The sequence below is a fragment of the Falco biarmicus genome, chromosome 10 (genome assembly GCF_023638135.1).
Source record: "Falco biarmicus isolate bFalBia1 chromosome 10, bFalBia1.pri, whole genome shotgun sequence".
Taxonomy (NCBI): domain Eukaryota; kingdom Metazoa; phylum Chordata; class Aves; order Falconiformes; family Falconidae; genus Falco; species Falco biarmicus.
The window spans coordinates 17,890,610-17,907,628 of record NC_079297.1 but is presented as its reverse complement, the minus strand read 5'-3'; the positions used below and the strand labels follow the sequence as shown (position 1 = coordinate 17,907,628).

General features: G+C 47.8%; 3 protein-coding genes across 8 annotated transcripts; 2 read left to right on the top strand and 1 right to left on the bottom strand.

Annotated features, from left to right (window-relative positions):
* Nucleotides 1-4: 4 nt before the first annotated feature.
* On the bottom strand, nucleotides 5-6,210 carry CCDC32 (coiled-coil domain containing 32). Of its 5 annotated transcripts, none has more exons than XM_056354461.1 (4): nucleotides 6,146-6,210; nucleotides 5,532-5,781; nucleotides 3,115-3,271; nucleotides 5-1,265 (listed from the first exon to the last, which is right to left on the bottom strand). In XM_056354461.1, the coding sequence occupies exons 1-4, from the start codon at nucleotides 6,182-6,184 to the stop codon at nucleotides 1,127-1,129; spliced, it is 585 nt and encodes a 194-aa protein (XP_056210436.1). In that variant the 5' UTR covers nucleotides 6,185-6,210; the 3' UTR covers nucleotides 5-1,126. The 5 variants fall into 5 exon arrangements, with proteins under 5 accessions (XP_056210436.1, XP_056210439.1, XP_056210438.1 ...); XM_056354464.1 differs by having other exon boundaries at nucleotides 6,109-6,157; XM_056354463.1 differs by having other exon boundaries at nucleotides 6,065-6,149.
* A 105-nt stretch (nucleotides 6,211-6,315) lies between these two features.
* On the top strand, nucleotides 6,316-12,361 carry LOC130156172 (protein-L-isoaspartate(D-aspartate) O-methyltransferase-like). 2 transcript variants are annotated; one of them, XM_056354458.1, is made up of 9 exons: nucleotides 6,316-6,405; nucleotides 6,780-6,913; nucleotides 8,393-8,497; nucleotides 9,024-9,055; nucleotides 9,541-9,645; nucleotides 10,277-10,397; nucleotides 11,052-11,137; nucleotides 11,384-11,553; nucleotides 11,909-12,361. In XM_056354458.1, the coding sequence occupies exons 2-9, from the start codon at nucleotides 6,802-6,804 to the stop codon at nucleotides 11,919-11,921; spliced, it is 744 nt and encodes a 247-aa protein (XP_056210433.1). In that variant the 5' UTR covers nucleotides 6,316-6,405; nucleotides 6,780-6,801; the 3' UTR covers nucleotides 11,922-12,361. The 2 variants fall into 2 exon arrangements, with proteins under 2 accessions (XP_056210433.1, XP_056210431.1); XM_056354456.1 differs by lacking the exon at nucleotides 6,316-6,405 and having other exon boundaries at nucleotides 6,431-6,913.
* An 89-nt stretch (nucleotides 12,362-12,450) lies between these two features.
* RPUSD2 (RNA pseudouridine synthase domain containing 2) lies at nucleotides 12,451-17,019 on the top strand. Its single transcript, XM_056354451.1, has 3 exons — nucleotides 12,451-13,050; nucleotides 13,467-13,763; nucleotides 14,462-17,019. Exons 1-3 carry the CDS (start codon nucleotides 12,451-12,453, stop codon nucleotides 15,245-15,247), a joined length of 1,683 nt encoding a protein of 560 aa, XP_056210426.1. The 3' UTR covers nucleotides 15,248-17,019.

Genomic DNA, 17,019 nt, shown 5'->3' with positions numbered 1-17,019 from the left:
AAGCTACTTTTAAAAATGTATTTTCATACAGATACATAATGAACATGGTATGAATCTAGTATGCATGCATGAGCGACTAGAACTACCCCTACAATTTCTGTCTTAACAAGCTTTATTGGACAGAAGATGTCTGCTGCTTCCCTCTATCGACCTTCAGTGTCAATGCCAAGACAGAAAGCACAAGTTAAAGAAGAATCAGTCTTACACAAGTATATGATTACAGATTCTTTGATTAGTAATGGGAAATAACCCTCTGCTGAGTTAAACAGGATGAACAACATTTAAATAATCGAACATATTTCAAATCAGGTAATTCTATGCAAGTCTGTGATGAAAACAAGGTATTTGTAGCTTCCCTGGTTATCGCTCTTCGTTTCCTGGTAAGAGAATCTCACCTAAACCTCTTTTGGAGAGGCTGAAGGAGATAAAGAACAGGTACAAAATGACCAACATGAGAAAAAAAGTACTCCCCCTCCAGCCTATTCTATAATAGAGAGTACAGAGTTCAGCCAATGAAGTGGGATGCTGTAGGATGGTACAGTATGTAGACAGGAATGTTAAAATAGTTACAATGGCAATGATACCATCAATTTAATGACTACAATGATAGCTTCCTTTAGGGTTCCAAATCCACGTATGAGAAAAATATCTGTCTTCCTTCAGGCACAGCTCAGAGCCAGCTCAGACTTAAATAGTGGACTTTGCAGGAAAGAAAAAAAAATGCCCAACTGCGTAATAAAAAAGGTACAAGACAGGAAGAAAAACTGATTCAGTGGTTTTATCTGTTCTATTCTAGATCATTATGTTTTCTGATGCTTCTGAACAACTGCTTTGTTGTGTTTAGTATGTCTCCTGATGAATTACAAACAATTCACATACTGGAATGATTAGGTTGCTACAGGCTGGGAAGAAGATCAAAGTAAAATTTCAGTTCAGCGTGTGCTGAGTCACAGGCGTTCCACTCTTGTCCATAACAAATGTCAGTCACTATCTCTGGAGGTCCAGAGCTGGGTTTTTTTGGTGTGTGCTTTTGCCCTCCCCACCTCCCCCCATTATTACTACCACTGGGTACAACATCATCAGGGTTTGGACACGAAGCAGCGCTGCGGTGTGGATGGTGCATATCTCACTGCTCAGCAGCTGGAGGTTCCGCCTCAGTCTCCTGCTTCTCTGGCTGAGATTCTGGAGGGATGAGGTACTGTACCTCCTCAGTACTGATTGCCACTTTATCTGGTTGTAGCCATCGCTTTAGATGTTCTAGCGTGCTGAGGGAAAACAAAGACACGAAGTGAAACAAAAGAGCAACAAAGCCTCACAGGAAGGTATGAAAACAGTGTCAGGAAAATCCCCCATATATATTTGTTGCACCTCCATAGGTATTCCTGTTGCCACAGGTAAGGTCTGTCACAAGGCTGATCCATGTGCCAGAGAGCAAGCAGAGTCTTTCATTCTACAAAGACATTCTGCTAAAGTGGGTCTTTTAAAACTATGGTTATAAGAGTTTTACGCTCCAATTTTTCTTGATAAAAATAATCCTCAGCGGGTACATCAGCCTTTACATTCTTGAAGTACTAGTCTGTCTGTGTAGCCAAAGACTAAAATTCAATTTCCAGCTTTCTGGGCTGGAAGTAAAAAAACTGGCGTTAAAACAAACCAACTGACCAAACCCCACAAACTGCCTATTTGTGATGAAGATTAGGAAACATAGTGGGGAAGGGAGGGGAACAAAACCAGAACAGGAAGCACATCTAAAAATGTGTGACCATTAATAACTCCAGAAGATTAAAGAAGAAAAAGGCAGTGGGCTTACATTCTAGAATGCTAACCCCACTATGGATTCTATAGATGTTTATATACTAGCGTAATTGCTGTCTTACAGTCTCTCTCACAATAACTGATCTGACCAGAACAGATCTACCCCCGTCTTTGCTTAAATGCTGGCTATAACCCTAGAACTTTATTATAATTCTTAAATGTATGCCTCTGTGTGTATGCTCATCTTCTAGAAGTGGGATTCAAGTCGTTAATACTGCCACAACAAAATTAACTTGCTCTTTTACAAAAGCAGAATTTCCCTTGGTAATGTCCTTGAAATTATCTGATTGCTTAAAAGTTAAGGTTCGTTTAATTACGTTGGTGGGTGAGTATCAAAGACTTTGTCACCATTCAGGAGTTATCTCCAACTTCATAGTCAAATTCTAGGGAAGAAAATCCTTTCATGGATAACATCCCTAGCCTCTAAAAACAGTAGAAAGAGCACATATGTCTACAAAAGTTTTAAATATAAATCATATTGAAGTTAACTGGTCAAAGAAAGAATCTAAAAACTCCTTATGAACATGGATTATTTTTCATACTTTAGACTCCCAAACTAACTTAAGTAGATTTTCTTCAAGGGAGAAAAATAATCTTTACAGCTAGAAGCAGTCATGAAAAATGACAGTTCAGAAAAGAAATATGGAGAGCATTATAAGTGATTTGGAATGTGAGACTGCTAAAGAAAAGGACTCTCATCTTAATTCATACATCAACTGTAAAAGGGTAATGGGTGAGAGTGCACGAGCATTGTAGGAGAGGCATGGAAGAGGGAACTGCTCAGGAAATCTAATCTCAGGACTGGTACCAACCCTGTAACGAACGTCAAATCCCACTTCTGTCTGAAGCAGTGCTTATCTGGGACCTTACCAGATGCAGGGAATGGCCTGGGGTTTGCTTTTAAAGCTAAAGCTTAGTAAAAGCAATCTGAGACACATCAGACATCCCCCCCTTCACTCCACTCCTTCCCTACCCCACATGTGACAAGGGAAATTATCAAGTAGAATCCAGTTGTTTCCACACTGGATCCCCTCAGTTTAAGGGATGCAAAAATCAGTGAACAGCACTGAAAATTCAAACCCAATGTGCTCTGTGTGTTCCCCTCTAGTACGATGCAAATGGTACTAGAAAAGTCAAACTCTTTCAGAGAGCCTGTGACAGCATTACCGAGTTGCAGTGATATTTTTGTCACAATGCCCTATCACAAGTCCTGACAAAACCTTATTTTAGTTTTTAAGAAATGAAGTCTGTTTGCCAACAAGTTAAGTGGTAATTCCTTCTCATCAATTTGCTTATTACCTCTCATCAGAGTCATGTCCCTCTACATAAAATTCAGGCTCAAACTTCTCCTGCAGAAACCTGTCCCAGCATTCCTTCTTAGCCTGGGAGAGAGTGCGCAGCATATCCTTGGAGGTCACCTCCTGAGACAAGCCTTTAATTCTCATCAGTCTTCTCTCTGTGAAGAGCCAAAGGAAGGGTCTTCATTATCTTTACTGTGTTTTTCCAAAAAGGAAGAAAAGAAGTATCTGGACTTCTTTATCAAAAAATTTAAATTAACTTTTCAAAACTAAGTCATATTTTAAAAGTAATTTCCCCCCCTGTATTTCAAGTCTGCATGACTGCATTTCTTGTATGTATACAAGATGATATTTTTTAGGCGATGTTTCTGAAGGAAATAAGGTTTATGCCATCAGTCAACTCTACCCATTTTTAAGTTTTAAGAACTTGCACACACACTGTTCAGTTTCCATGAAGTCACACAGGAGGGTACGGCTCTCACAGCCATTTAGTTCCCACAATTTCCATGCAAATTGGCATGGAATATAAATCACACCAATTGCAGTGTGAATCCAAATAATGCCCTAACTGAGGGGGGAAAAAAATGTGAGTGCAGCAGTATTATTGGTCAGTTATCTCATAAAAGAATGTGATATTGTGAGTTCATCTGCCACAGGGGACGATGAAAAGCACCTCCTTACCAGACGCAGGGTAATCCAACTACAAGACACAAAGCTACAGGAAAGCAAATTTTGTTAATTCCTCTGGTCACAAAATCCCATTATAATAGTTTCCTCCTTAAACTGGCTCAGGTATTGACTTGTAATCACACTTTTTACTGAAAAGCATGTCGCTAGTTGAACTGCGCTAGTTCACAACACTGTTGCCCACCTGTTAAGCTTTCTGGAGGTTGTCTTGTGTCGTGGAATTGAGCTGTCACCAAAAGTCTCTGGCCCTAGCAATTCAGAAGACTTGAACTATCATATCTGTCCAAACACACAGCCAGGCTGATGCTAGGATGACACAACCACTAATCCTAGCCAGGTACAAACATAGAGCAGGTTTATTTCTGTTGACCTAGCCAGAATATACAGGAGAAACTTTGTGCTACTGTTATGCTTTCATCCTGGTTGTGAGAAAACACACAGATCTAGTCTGAAGCCTGCTTGTAAAACTAAATCCACGGGCATTTTTTTTAACAAGTTGGAACTGCAGCAGTAATTAACACCAGAAGAGTTAATTTTTGCCTTGTCGCTGTGGCACCCTTGATCTGATACTAAGAACTCTATTACTTCATAGTACACTATGTAGTCTAAAATGGCAAGTAAGGCAAGATGTAAGCTCCAGCAGAAATGAAAGCTTAAAAAGCCACTTCTGCCACCCTTTCCTCCTGGCCTGTTTCTGTATGCAGCCTCCTATGCAAGCCAAGCCAAGTATGCGTGGGGCTGCACTGCAAACCAGGTTACAAACTGACCCAAGGTAAAAATAGCTCCACAGGATGGAAGGAAGGGGAAAAGAAGAACTATAAAGATGGAATATTTTGCTACGAGCCGAAGGAGTAGCAGTCCAACTGCTGGAGAGCAGGGGAACCCCAAAGCTTCCTCCTAACAGGCAACAGAAGCGTCCTTCCTGGGTTGGATGCTGTTGATTGCAATGAGGCCTCTGAAGGGAGTACAAAATATTTACAACGGGGTGACAAATTCTATGGCCTTACAGCTAAAGACTGCAGCACTTAGTGGTGCTAGGATGTTAGCTCCAGTACCGGTAACCTTATCATCTGTCGTAGCAAGTGTTTCTATCAGCTGTCACACTGTTCCAAATCAGTTTATGGCTTTATAGGTTAAAGCAGGAATTAAGAGAAGCAGTCACCCCAAGAAAATCTGCATGATCTGTCATCTCAAAATACAGATTCCAGCAGGCATGATTTGGGAAGGCATCAGAGCTGTCTTTCCCATACCCGTCCCCCTCCTCTCCAACCAGAAAACAGGTCACAGAAAGGAATCTGACTTTCCTCTTTGCACTCAGAAGCATCAGCTGAGACTCCATAAAAGGATCGAGGCAAATACTGGTAACACAAAACCACCTTGGATCTATAGTATTAGAGTTCAGAATGCATCTCCCCTCCTCAGGTCAACCACAGGGCAACTACACGTTCTTCAGTGAAAAAACAGCGGTGTCCCTATCCCACTTATTTTTTGGGGAAACCCCAAATTCTTTGTTTTGTACTTGATAAAAAGTTCCTTTCTGCAGCATAGCTGAAGAGGCTATGACCGTGCTTCTCATTTGCATTAATGCACTTGCAGTAAAGGAGTTTAAGTTGTTGCATGACAACTTTCCAACCAGAGCTGTCAGCACCGTCACCTCAGCTGCATAGTCAGCACCGTGGCTGTCCCAAGCACCTATGCGAATGGCAGAATCGAGCCTAACCAGGCACTCACCTAAGGAAGCCAAGTACACTTCTGAATCGTTCAGGGGTGCCCAGGGCTTCAGGTTTGTTTGGGAAGAGCCACCTGATCCGCCACCCTGGCTTCCTCCATCAGCATAGGAATCCATGAAGGAGTCTGTAAAAGCATCGCTGGCATCCTTCTGGTCGGGACGTGGCAGACACGAACAGATCTCAGCCCAGAGATCCTCGCTGGACCTGGTGACCGCGGAGTCGACGCTCTCGATCATTCTCATGGTGAAGTCCTGAGGTGGAGGCAATAACTGATGAACACCAAGCAGCGAACCCTCTGCCAGGCCACTGCCCTCCCTAGGTCACATCACCAGAGGTTTCAGGGCCCTCTCATCCCACGGGAGGCGTGACCCCCTCCGGGGAGCGATGACACGCTCCAGTGTGTCGCATTTACACCCACAGACCCAGCGGGCCCTCAGGGGGGCAGGCCGCGCGGCCCCCCCCCCGCCTACCCCGGCGGCCCCTGTCACCGCCGCTCCCCGGGGCCGCCCCAGCCGCCTCCTCGGAGACACGGACGGGACACGGAGAGGCCGCTCCGGCTGCCGACCCGATCCCCGCACCCGCCTCGGCCACCGCCACCGCTGCAGCCGTCCGCACCGTAAACATGGGACGCCGCAACGGCTTCTCACCGGACATCGATTGCTCTGTGGATCTGGCCAATCGCCGCGCTGTCCCTGCGGGAAGAGGGCGCCTATTGGCTCGTCGCCCAGCGGAGGGCGGGGAATGGGCGGGATGCGTGAGGGAGGCTGAAGCCGTTGCGGCGCCATCTTGGCAAAGGGCGGAAGTTTTCGTGGGGGGAGGCGGCAGGAACCGTTACACCTGGCGGCGGGCCGCGGGGGGTCTAGCGCGGCTGCGCGGTCGGTGCCGGGACCGGGGCCGCTCGGGGGGGCTGGTGTGGGCGCGGGTCCCCGGCGGGGAGCGGACGGCCTGGAGCCTGCTGCAGGCCGTGCCCGTGCCCTGCCGCTCTCCCTAGCGAGGCGGGCGAGGGGGCCTGGGCGCGCTCCTTTGCCGGCTCCGCCGCGGCCTTCCCCGGGAGCTGCCGCCCGTCACCGCCGGCCCTGTCCCCCCCGCCGCGGTGGGCTGTCCCCTCCCCGGCCGCAGCCAGCTCCTGGGACATCGCCTGTGCTGAGCCCGCGGTGCTGACCCCGCGCAGCCCGGGCCAGGCGCGTTGGGGCGGGGGGCTCGGTCCGGGGTCCCCGTCAGAGCGCCGGTGCTGAGCCTGCGCTCGTAGCCGGCCGCCGGCCGTCCCTGGGATGAGCTGCCTGCTGCCCAGCACCGCGCTGCTCATGGGGCTGCTCCTCGCCAGGACCATGGCCTGGACTTCCAGCGGGAAAACACACCCGGAGCTGGTCAACAACCTCTACAGTGAGTACCGGCACCGTCCCCCGCCGGGCACTTCTCGCCGCTGCCGGTGGAGCCGGTTGGCGCTTGCTGTAAGGATGGTCAGTGTTGTTACACGGTGATTTGAGCAGTGGTGCTGCTCGTTCTGCACTGTTGGCGTTAATATCGCCTGAATTTCAGTGCTTAGGAGCGTGGCCAAATGGGCCCGAGGGAGGTGGTCCTGCCCCTCTACTCTGCCCTGGGGAGGCTGTGGCTGCGGGGCTGTGTCCAGCTCTGGGCTCCCCAGTTCCAGAGAGACAGGGAACTGTTGGAGGGGGTCCAGCAAAGACTACAAAGATGGTGAGGGGACTGGAGCATCTCCCCGATGAGGAAAGGCTGAGAGAGCTGGGGCTGTTCAGCCTGGACAAGAGAAGACTGAGAGGGGATCTTATCAATATCCACAGACATCTTAAGGGCAAGTGTCAGGAGGATGGGGCCAGGGTCTTTTCAGTGATGCCCAGCCACCAGACAAGGGGCAACAGGCACAAACTGCAACAGAGGATGTTTCAGCTGAATCTAAGGAAGAACTTCTTTGCCTTGAGACTGACAGAGCCCTGGAAGAGGCTGCCCAGAGAGGCTGTGTGGTCTCCTTCTCTGGAGACATTCAAAACCCACCTGGATGCACATCTGTGCAACCTGTTGTAGGTGAACCTGCTTTAGCAGGGAGCTGGACTAGATGATCTGCAGAGCTCCCTTCCATCTGTGATCATTCTCTGATTTGTCCCAGTCTGAACTGGTTCTATTTATAATTAGATAAAAGATGTTACGCCAGCAGTGGCAGGAAAGACTATCCACAGCCTTCCTTCCACTCCTCTGGGATGGTAAATGCATGGCACTTTTTAAAATGCTGCAGCCCGTGGCACTGCTCTGGCGTGTAGATGCTGAGCCTGGCAGACTGGGATGTGCCTCCAGCGGGATGCCCTGGGACTGGAGTGTTGCTTGGTGCCCCCACTCTGCTCAGGACAGTGGGCTGGAACACACTGCAAAATAGCTTGGAATTTCCCCTGCTGCTAAAGCTGATTTTTCCCTGTAGGAGTTCCCTCAGTGATGAGATGTGAAGGGATGTTGAATGTTTCTGCAGTCATTGCTCTTGACTTTATTTTGCTCACTGTGCCAGTGTTCCTGAAACCTGAACCAGAGTCTCAGCTTTCAGGAGAGAAATCGTGACTCAATTTATTATTCATTACGTTTGGCAGGCCCGGAAACGTTGGGGGCGTAAGTCACCATCCTCCGAGAGAGGCTGGGCTGGTGGCCTGGGACCATACATGATTTCAGTTTGGGTAGCAGAAACTGAAAGAGTTGTACTTCTATCCGCGGTTTTCTGTCCCTTCCCTGATCACTTATTAAGGTTGAATTCTCCTGGTTCTGCTAACTGCCTGAATGTACTCCTCCCTTCCAAATCTCCTCTTGCTACAGTACTGAGGATTTGAGTCCTTTCTCTCTCTGTTTTTCTTCTTCTCCCAGAAAAAGGGATAATTAAATCCCAGCGAGTCTTTGATGTGCTATTGGCTACTGACAGAGGTCACTACATCAAATATTTCCCATACATGGATTCTCCTCAATCTATTGGTGAGTAACTTAAGGCAAAGTATGACTGCTTTTACAGTGTGCCTGTTGACTGTGCTTGTCATGCTGATGGGGGCATGTGCGATGGCTTGGCAGGTCTGTGTTTTCTGTGCCAGGTGCTCTCTCCCCAGAACAGTGGCTGAGTTTTATGATGGGTCAAGCACAGCAAACCCCATCCGTATTTCAGCTGTGGGATCCAGAGGAATGAACAATGCAGCTTTTCCAGGTTCAAAATGTTCATTGATTACTGAGTCTTGCTCAGGGAGCGGAAGCGAGCGCAGGCTGTGAGAGCCGTGGGGTGTTTTGATGAATGAGCTGGGGGCTGGAACGCCTGGGAGACGCAGCACTGTGCAGCCTTGTGCTCCTTAGCAATCCCATGGAATGAGATTTTAAGTCGGTGAAGTGCTTTAGTGTAGCATATAAGTACGCTTTTTTATTTTTAGGGGAAGTGGGGGAGAATGGGGAACTGTGCCTATTGGTAATTTTAATTGCCGTTTCTTTATCGCATTTGTCGCCGGTTTCCTTCTAGGATACAAGGCTACAATCAGTGCACCACATATGGTAAGAGGAAACTTTTCACTTTTAGCAGAAATGGAGGAAATTTTGTTTGCCATTTTTAATTTTTCTTAAATACTAAAGTAGAAAGATAAACAGATCCCATGGACATGATTATCATGCTTGCTTCTTTAGGCACCATATATCTGAAGCTTTTTTTCTTTTTAAGAAGTTTGCTGTAAACACTCTTAAGTTACTTTAAAAGTGTGCATAGATAGGAATTCCATGCAACTGAGGCTAACCATTAATGTTGTCCTTTCTTTGCATGAGACCTTTATTCCTGATGCTTCACAGCTTGTTACTGAACCTTTTCCTATATGCTGTTCTGCAAAAAGATTTTCCAGATCAAACACTTGATTTTCACTCTGAATGTCAGACAAAATGCCAGGTGTGCAGGTGTGCTGTTTAAATCGGAGCAGATAATTGCTTAGAGCAGGTTTTAGGAGAGGAAACTAAAATGGATGTTTCGCACCTTCTTGTGGTCTGCACAGCATGCCCATGCACTGGAATTGCTAAAGGATCAGCTTGTGGAAGGTGCCAAAGCGCTGGATGTTGGATCTGGAAGCGGATACCTTACAGCGTGCTTTGCCCGGATGGTAAGCTTGCAGGACTCTGTTTCTAGCTGGTGAGGTGCATCAGGGTGGGTAGCTTGCCATAGCCAGCACGGGCTTTCTGTTGGGAGAGGGGGAGGCAGTAAAACCAGATACAGTCATTTTTGGAAACTAAAGGGATGCTGTACCTGCCATGAGATATTTTGTGTGTTAACCCAGTTCAGATCGAGAGGAATGTGTTACTCTACTGTGCAAGTCCATTGTAGGTTCTTCTTAGTTTGCTTCCTAAGTAGTCACAGTCTGTTTCTTTGTTTTCTAAACTCCTGGAATTATTTGCTGTGAAGTGCTAGAAAGCTGGTCAAGTTACTCTTCTCAGGAGGTTACTTAGCCAAGAACTGGCCCTGCCATGGAAGCTGCTAATTCTACCAAAGAATTCTTTCTTTGGAAATGGAAGGTTACCAGGAATCCCTGTAGGCAGTGTCTGTGTATCCCTCAAGTAGCTAATATAAGTGGGGCTACTCAGCCTTAAAAACAAGGGGGTAGAGTATTTGCAGCTCTTGTTCAGAAACTCTGCTCTTAAGTTTCTTCCTGGAAATTCTCCAATCCCTGCAGTAAGTTGCCCTGTAAAATACACCTCTGTACCATGTAGGTGTTTCTCTGCTGTTTTTCTGTTTAGATGGGCCCAACAGGGAAAGCTGTGGGTGTAGAGCACATTAAAGAGCTGGTACATGAATCCATCAGAAACGTCCAAGAAGATGATCCGACTTTGCTTAGCTCTGGCCGTGTAAAGCTTGTGGGTGAGCACTCTGGGATCCTGGTGCATGTTCTCTCCTGTGAATGCATTAGCTCTGGCTGCCTGCAGAGCTCCGCTCCTTGAAGCAGTTGTTGGTGATGCTTGCCATGGTGTTAGCAGAAACCACTGCTAAGTAAGCACCGTGCCACGCTGACCTGAACACTGCAGTGTAAACAAGTAGTATTTAATGTTACAGGCAGTCTTATCACACACCTTACTTCCAAGTATGTAGAGACTGTCTTAACTCAGTAAAGACTGCCTTCAGAGGAGAGTGGCTGTACCATGTCTGGGTTTTAGTTGATCTGAATGGGTGGGTTTGGTTTTTTTGTGAGGATAACTTGAGTCAGCTTTCCCTGTATCTGGAATCTCAAGCCTTGCACAAAGCTCTGCTGTGTTACTGCAAAGCCCTCCTGGCTTTGGCTGTGCCTTCTTCTAGCATGGCTCAGTTCCAGAAATCTCTCCCCCTTTTCAAAAAGTAAACTAATGCTACGTTTTGAGCTGACAAGTCAGTGCTCTGATTTGGGAATTCAAATTGCTGTCACAATCTCGTTATGAATTTTTCATTGCCTAGATTATAATTGAAAGGATATAGGAAGGATTATTTTTGTGTGGATTTATCAGAACAGAAGTCTCTTCTGCATGCTTTTTCCTCCTGTAGTTGGAGATGGCAGGCAGGGATACCCTGAAGAGGCTCCTTATGATGCCATTCATGTGGGAGCAGCAGCAGCAACCGTACCAAAGGAGGTAAGAGTGAGCATGCTGGATGTTTGTTGCTATGGGCTGCCTGCCTCGGTAGCTGTAGAAAAAAACCCCCACCAAAACCCAAACCCCAAACTAATAATTAAGGAACCACTGGAAGCTTCTTTTTCTCTGTTTTATGTGGAGCTGGCCAGTTTGTGCTTTTTGAGGTGGTGTGACCTTCACAGTGTGGCTTATTTCTCTTGTCTGGGTTTTTTTGGCTCTGCTGATTGTGATTTGTCTGCTTGCCAGTTGCTGAATGAATTGAAGCCAGGAGGCCGGTTAATATTGCCTGTTGGTCCTGAAGGTGCAAACCAAGTTCTGATGCAGTATGACAAAACCAGCGATGGGCAGATCATCGAAACGCAACTGATGGGTGTGATCTATGTTCCTCTGACAGATAAGGAAAAGCAGTGGCCTCGGTAAAAAATTCCTCTCCCTTGAGGAACGCTTCTTCCTCACAGCTGCCTCTGTGAGCTTGCTCTCCTTGACTGCTGGCTTTACTGACAGAGTCCTGGATTCCTAGCAGATGCTGTTTGTAAAACAAAAAAACAACAACAAAAAAAAAAGAGAGAATATGAAGAAAGAGGCTTGGCTGTGGTAAGGTGCAGCAGGAGGGCAGGATTTATCTTCTAGTAGATAGGGCTTGCAGACTGAGGACTTCAGCCTTTCCCCCCCTCCCCCCCCGGAGCCTGTGCACTTTCATAAACACCATAGCCGTGTTGATTCTGTTGCTGAAGGCCACAAATAGTAACTGTTGGTTTTTCTTTGCCTCAGGGATGAATTCTGATGGATGAATATCTCTAAAGTGACCTCAGAAAGCTCACGAATGGGACTTGTGGCTGTAGATGGCCTGTATGGTTTTGCCTGTTGAACGGCAGCTTTATCGGTGGACGTGCCTGCAAAAGGCAGGCGGTGCCTTAGCAGGGCTCCTGACGAGGGATGGAGAAAAGGTGTTTCTCCAGCAGCAGGCCCAGGGGAGGCTCTCGGGGCCATGCCTGCTCCCAGAGAGTGAATGGATCCAGGTAACTCCAGCTCTGATAAGCTATAGATAACAGCTGTTCACAGAGAATTCCAAAAGCAGACAGGAATTCTTAAACCTTGGCTAAAATATACCCTTTAATATTGACTACTCTGCCTAATGCTTTGAGAAAATAAGACACAGTTACTGTTCTGGAGCAGCAATGTACCCTGATTTGTCAAAGTTTAATTACAAAAGCATGTTCTCTTCGTGTTTTGCCTCAATTAACTTAATCTCTGGTAGCAATGCCGAGAATTTGGGGGCCTAAGGAAAACCCTGCTCACTTGGCTGCTCCCTCATGCGCCCTTCCCACTCCCATTGGTGCTCGGCCCTGCAGGGACCCAGGGGCGCGAGCGACCGGCCGCGCGAGGGCGGGAGGGCGTGGCCTGGCGGCGATTGGCCGCAGCGCCTGGCGCCGCGTCATTGCGTCACGGCGCGCGCTGGCGGCGCGGTGTGGGCAGCGCGGCTGTACCGGCTGGCGCGGAGCGGGGCCTGGCCACCGCGGCCGCCCCTTCCCCCTCCGCACCGCGGCATGGCGGAGCCGGGCCCCGGCCCCAGCGGCGATAAAGAGGAAGCGGCGCCGGCGCCGAAGAAGCGGCGGCTGGCGGTCGGGGAGCGCTACGTGCCGCCGCCGCGAAAGCTGAGCACGGGGGTGAGCTTCGGCGCGGCGCACTTCGCCGAGACCACCTACTACTTCGAGGGCGGCCTGCGCAAAGTGCGGCCCTACTACTTCGATTTCTGCACCTACTGCAAGGGCCGCTGGGTGGGCCGCAGCCTCCTGCAGGTCTTCAGCACCGAGTTCCGCGCCCAGCCCCTCGCCTATTACCGCGCCGCCGCCCGCGCCGGCCGCCTCCGCCTCAACGAGGAGCCCGTGCGCGACCTGGACATCGTGCTCAAGGTGGGCATCCTCGCCGGGGCTGGGACCACCGGGAGCCCGGTGTGCCAGGGGAGGCTGGAGCCAGGGGCCGGGAGCCCTGTGAGCCTGCTGAAGCCTGCGGTGATCTGGGGGAATCGGTATCCTGGGGAATCCTTAAGCCCAGCGGGGTCAGGAGTACGCAGACCCCAGGCCCTGCGCAGAGCCGGCATGCCCCACGGCTCCCTGCTCAGCCCCCCAGGAAGGAGTGAGGCACAGAGATGGGCTTAAGGCAGGCCATCAAACTTGAAACAGCGATGTGCACAGTTGTCATGCTAAATCCTAAGCTCCAGGACAACAGGGCTCTCAAATCTCCCCGAAATATCAAGCCCCCCTTGCGTGTGGCCAGGCGGGATGTCTATGCAGGCTGGATTCACACCAATTATCTCTCTGTCTTGCAGAATAACGATTTTCTTAGGAATACGGTGCATCGCCATGAGCCGCCAGTGACTGCCCAGCCCATCCAGATCTTGGTGGAGGACAACGAGGTGGTGGTTGTGGACAAACCCTCCTCTTTGCCGGTACACCCCTGTGGCAGGTTTCGTCACAACACGGTCATCTTCATCCTAGGCAAAGAGCATGATCTAAAGGAGTTGCATACCATCCACCGACTCGATCGCATGACCTCGGGAGTACTTATGTTTGCCAAGACTGCAGAGGTGTCCAAGAGGATCGATGAGCAGGTTCGGGAGAGACAGGTGAGAGCTCAGGGCTGCAGTAGTTTTTGGAGTCTCTGGCATGGTATCTTCTTGACACAGGCTGGGTCCAAAGGCAGCCAGACTTCTGGTGTAGCCTTGGCAAGTTCCCCAAACAGCTTGTGGCATGCTACTGTGCTGATTATATTAAGCATGAGAGGCAGCAAGAGAAAATGACTGAGTAAAAATTTAATTGATTTTGGTAATATTAGATTGAAAGGGATCTCCTTCCCTAACACACTGTGTAAACTGGGTGGGATTACGCAAAACAACTAGAAAGCAGTTTTATTTGTAAGTGGACATGTATAGGTCATCTAATACTTTTTCATTTTTAAAAGCTTTAGAAGTTTTGTCTCACTTTTCCAGTGGCTCTTGACGCAAACAGAAAGAACCATAGCAGTAGGGTCCTGGCTTCCAGGATTTGTGTCAAACCAAAGGCTGCTGAGAGATGGCTCTGGAATTTACTATGAGGAAAACAGGCCAGGCCCCTGTGTTCTTGAGTTCTTAACTAGTCGAGGAAAGCTTGAGAGAAATTTGCCTTTAAATAGTTGATTTTATTTTATTTTTCTTCCTGTTCAGTTGTGTTGCCTGCAAAAGTATTTCTCTGAAGAGGAGTAGCTAGTATGGGACCCAAGTGTAGTTAGGACAGAGACAGTTTTCTGTTCTTTTTTTCTAAGAGTTACTCTTGTGTCTTCCCATAGCTGGAAAAGGAGTATGTCTGTCGTGTGTTGGGGGAGTTTCCAGAACACGAAGTGGTCTGTGAGGAGCCCATACTGGTTGTTTCTTACAAGGTGGGAGTGTGCCGCGTGGACCCCAAAGGGAAATTCTGCAAAACCATCTTCCAGAGACTCAGTTACAATGGCAAGACCAGCGTAGTCAAATGTCTTCCACATACTGGCCGCACGCACCAGATCCGGGTCCATTTGCAGTATTTGGGGCATCCTATTGTCAACGACCCCATCTATAATATGGAAGCCTGGGGCCCCGACAGAGGGAAAGGTGGCAAGATCGATAAAACAGATGAAGAACTCCTTAAGGCACTAGTAGAGGAGCATCGCTCCAAACAAAGCCTGGATATCTTGGGTATTTTGGAGGAGGACTTGAACTCCAATGCTGAACATAAAGACTGTGGTAGTTCAAGTGACTGTGCCAAGTCTGCGCAGGCTGACCCTGAGAACTCCTGCCCTGCCATGGATGCTATGGATCCCAAGAGAAATGACATAGCAGATTGTCCACTCAGCTCCAACACCGACCTGGAAACGCCTGAAAAGAAGACAGAACTCAGTTCACATGAGAATCAGGATGGGCAAATGAGAGAAGAGAGTTCAGAAGAGAAGGACCCTTTGTGTGCAGAGTGTAAAATTACGAGGCAGGACCCATCTCCCAAGGAGCTAGTGATGTACCTACATGCCTTGCGCTATAAGGGAGCAGAGTTTGAGTATTGCTCCAAGATGCCTGAGTGGGCAATGGAGGACTGGGAGGAATGACTGAGGACATCTGACGCCTACAGACATTGCTGGCCAGGACAGCATTTTATAAAGACCTAAGATTTATTTTTTTCAGTGTGGTTGAGGTGAACAAACTGCCTGTGACTTGAGATGGGGTGGGATTGTTTGGGCTGGAGAACTGACCTGCCTGCCAACAGGTGCTGTAAAAGTTGAGCAGGAAGATGGGGCTGTAACATGATTTATGCTGCCCCTTTAGCGAACTAGCACTTCAGGGCAGCAAACACTTACTTATCACAGGCAGTGTTGCCTTTCACCTCAATGAGTTCTGGGTTTGCTGTCAATTATCCACACAGACAGTTAAGTGCATGCACTTAAAGGTCATCAACTGATTTTTCTTCTGGCCTGCTATGTCCTTGAGTCTTACAATAAGAGCTGCTGGGAAGTCATTTAATATGCTGGATGTCATGTCATACAGAAAACTATTTTTAATGTATTTTACTGTCAGACTGATTTTAAAATTCAAATTATTACTGAGAACGCCATAAGGTAAAACCAAAGCACTGTGAAGCTGATCCATTTTGTGCTGTTTGTCAGCAAGGCAGACCTGGTTTAGAAATTACTCTTTCAGTATTCATTCAAATAATTGCTTTATTTAAAGTTAGTCCCTCTAGGGACTAATCCCTTTATATTGGGCCTATTTCTGGAGGTACTAGTCCCCAGGTTATACGTTTTTATGAGATTTAGAAATAGACTGATTTAGTAGACCTTTGTTGCCTTTTTGTTCTGCTGTTTCCTCTGTGACATATCTCCTGCCTCTGGCTTCTCTTCGGAGAACCTGTCGATCTCTATCCCTTCTGTCTCATTGAAGACACCCTCATTCTTGAGCAAAAATCCGAATTAGAGGTCAGTCTGCGAACTTCTATTTTTTTAATTATTATTTTTTAAATACTGCAGGCAGGTAGGCAGGTTCTTTCTGATTGGTGTGGAATTGTTTTTAATACCACTTTAGTGTGACAATTAGCTTTAAAGAAAAACAAAAGCTGTTTTATGAACCAGAAGAATTTTTATACGTCTTATATTAATATATGTTTTCAGAGTGATAAATATCACTATAGTTCTTATTTTCATCAGTGGTTGTTTCTTGGCCTCTGGGAGGGTCATTATTATAATTCTGCTGTCTCAGGTTCTTTTTAATCTTTTTTTTCTGTTTTCTTCCCTCTTTCCTGTATGTGTCACCAGTGTCACCGACCAGCTCTGGTGGCTGCTGCAGACAATCCAAACCTTGGCCTGGGAAGAGCCGTGTTTTTTCAGTCCTGTTTGCAGACAGTGGTTTCTAGCCCTGTCACTCCATATCCACCTCTCCACACCCGTTGCTACATAGGGTGCATGCAGTGTCCTACATTTCTAAAATACTAAAGAAGCCTTAAAAAAGATGAAGAAAGAAGTCCGGAGGAGCAGATACCGTTCAGCAAGTGTGGCAACAGCCATGCTGGAGTGTGGTCCAGTCTCGGGTGATCTCTCCTTGTGCTGTCTGTGCTCTGGGGAGCTCTAGCTGTTTCTCAGGTCCCCGGCCCCCAGGATGTGGTTTCTGTGTAGATCTTTTATTACAAGTTTGCCCATTTCACACAGGGTACTGGAGAACTGCCTGCTTCACAGGTGTCTGAGTGGGATGCTGGGGACCTCGGGCTGGCCAAGCCTGCAGGGATGACTACCTTCCTCCTTGGCAAGGCTCCTAGAATCACTTGATGTTACCAGGACCAGGATTTGTGTACCAAAACAGAATAAACCACTGCTTTACTTCTTCCAAAATA

Coding starts and splice junctions, on each gene's coding strand:
- CCDC32 (XM_056354461.1), bottom strand. CDS start 6,184: ATGTCCGGTGAGAAGCCGTTGCGGCGTCCCATGTTTACG. Junction 5,782..6,145: donor TGCGGCGTCCCATGTTTACG/GTGCGGACGGCT, acceptor CCTCCACCTCAG/GACTTCACCATGAGAATGAT. Junction 1,266..3,114: donor GGACATGACTCTGATGAGAG/GTAATAAGCAAA, acceptor GTTTTCCCTCAG/CACGCTAGAACATCTAAAGC.
- LOC130156172 (XM_056354458.1), top strand. CDS start 6,802: ATGAGCTGCCTGCTGCCCAGCACCGCGCTGCTCATGGGGCTGCTCCTC. Junction 6,914..8,392: donor GCTGGTCAACAACCTCTACA/GTGAGTACCGGC, acceptor TTCTTCTCCCAG/AAAAAGGGATAATTAAATCC. Junction 8,498..9,023: donor GGATTCTCCTCAATCTATTG/GTGAGTAACTTA, acceptor GTTTCCTTCTAG/GATACAAGGCTACAATCAGT.
- RPUSD2 (XM_056354451.1), top strand. CDS start 12,451: ATGCGCCCTTCCCACTCCCATTGGTGCTCGGCCCTGCAGGGACCCAGG. Junction 13,051..13,466: donor ACCTGGACATCGTGCTCAAG/GTGGGCATCCTC, acceptor TCTGTCTTGCAG/AATAACGATTTTCTTAGGAA. Junction 13,764..14,461: donor AGCAGGTTCGGGAGAGACAG/GTGAGAGCTCAG, acceptor GTCTTCCCATAG/CTGGAAAAGGAGTATGTCTG.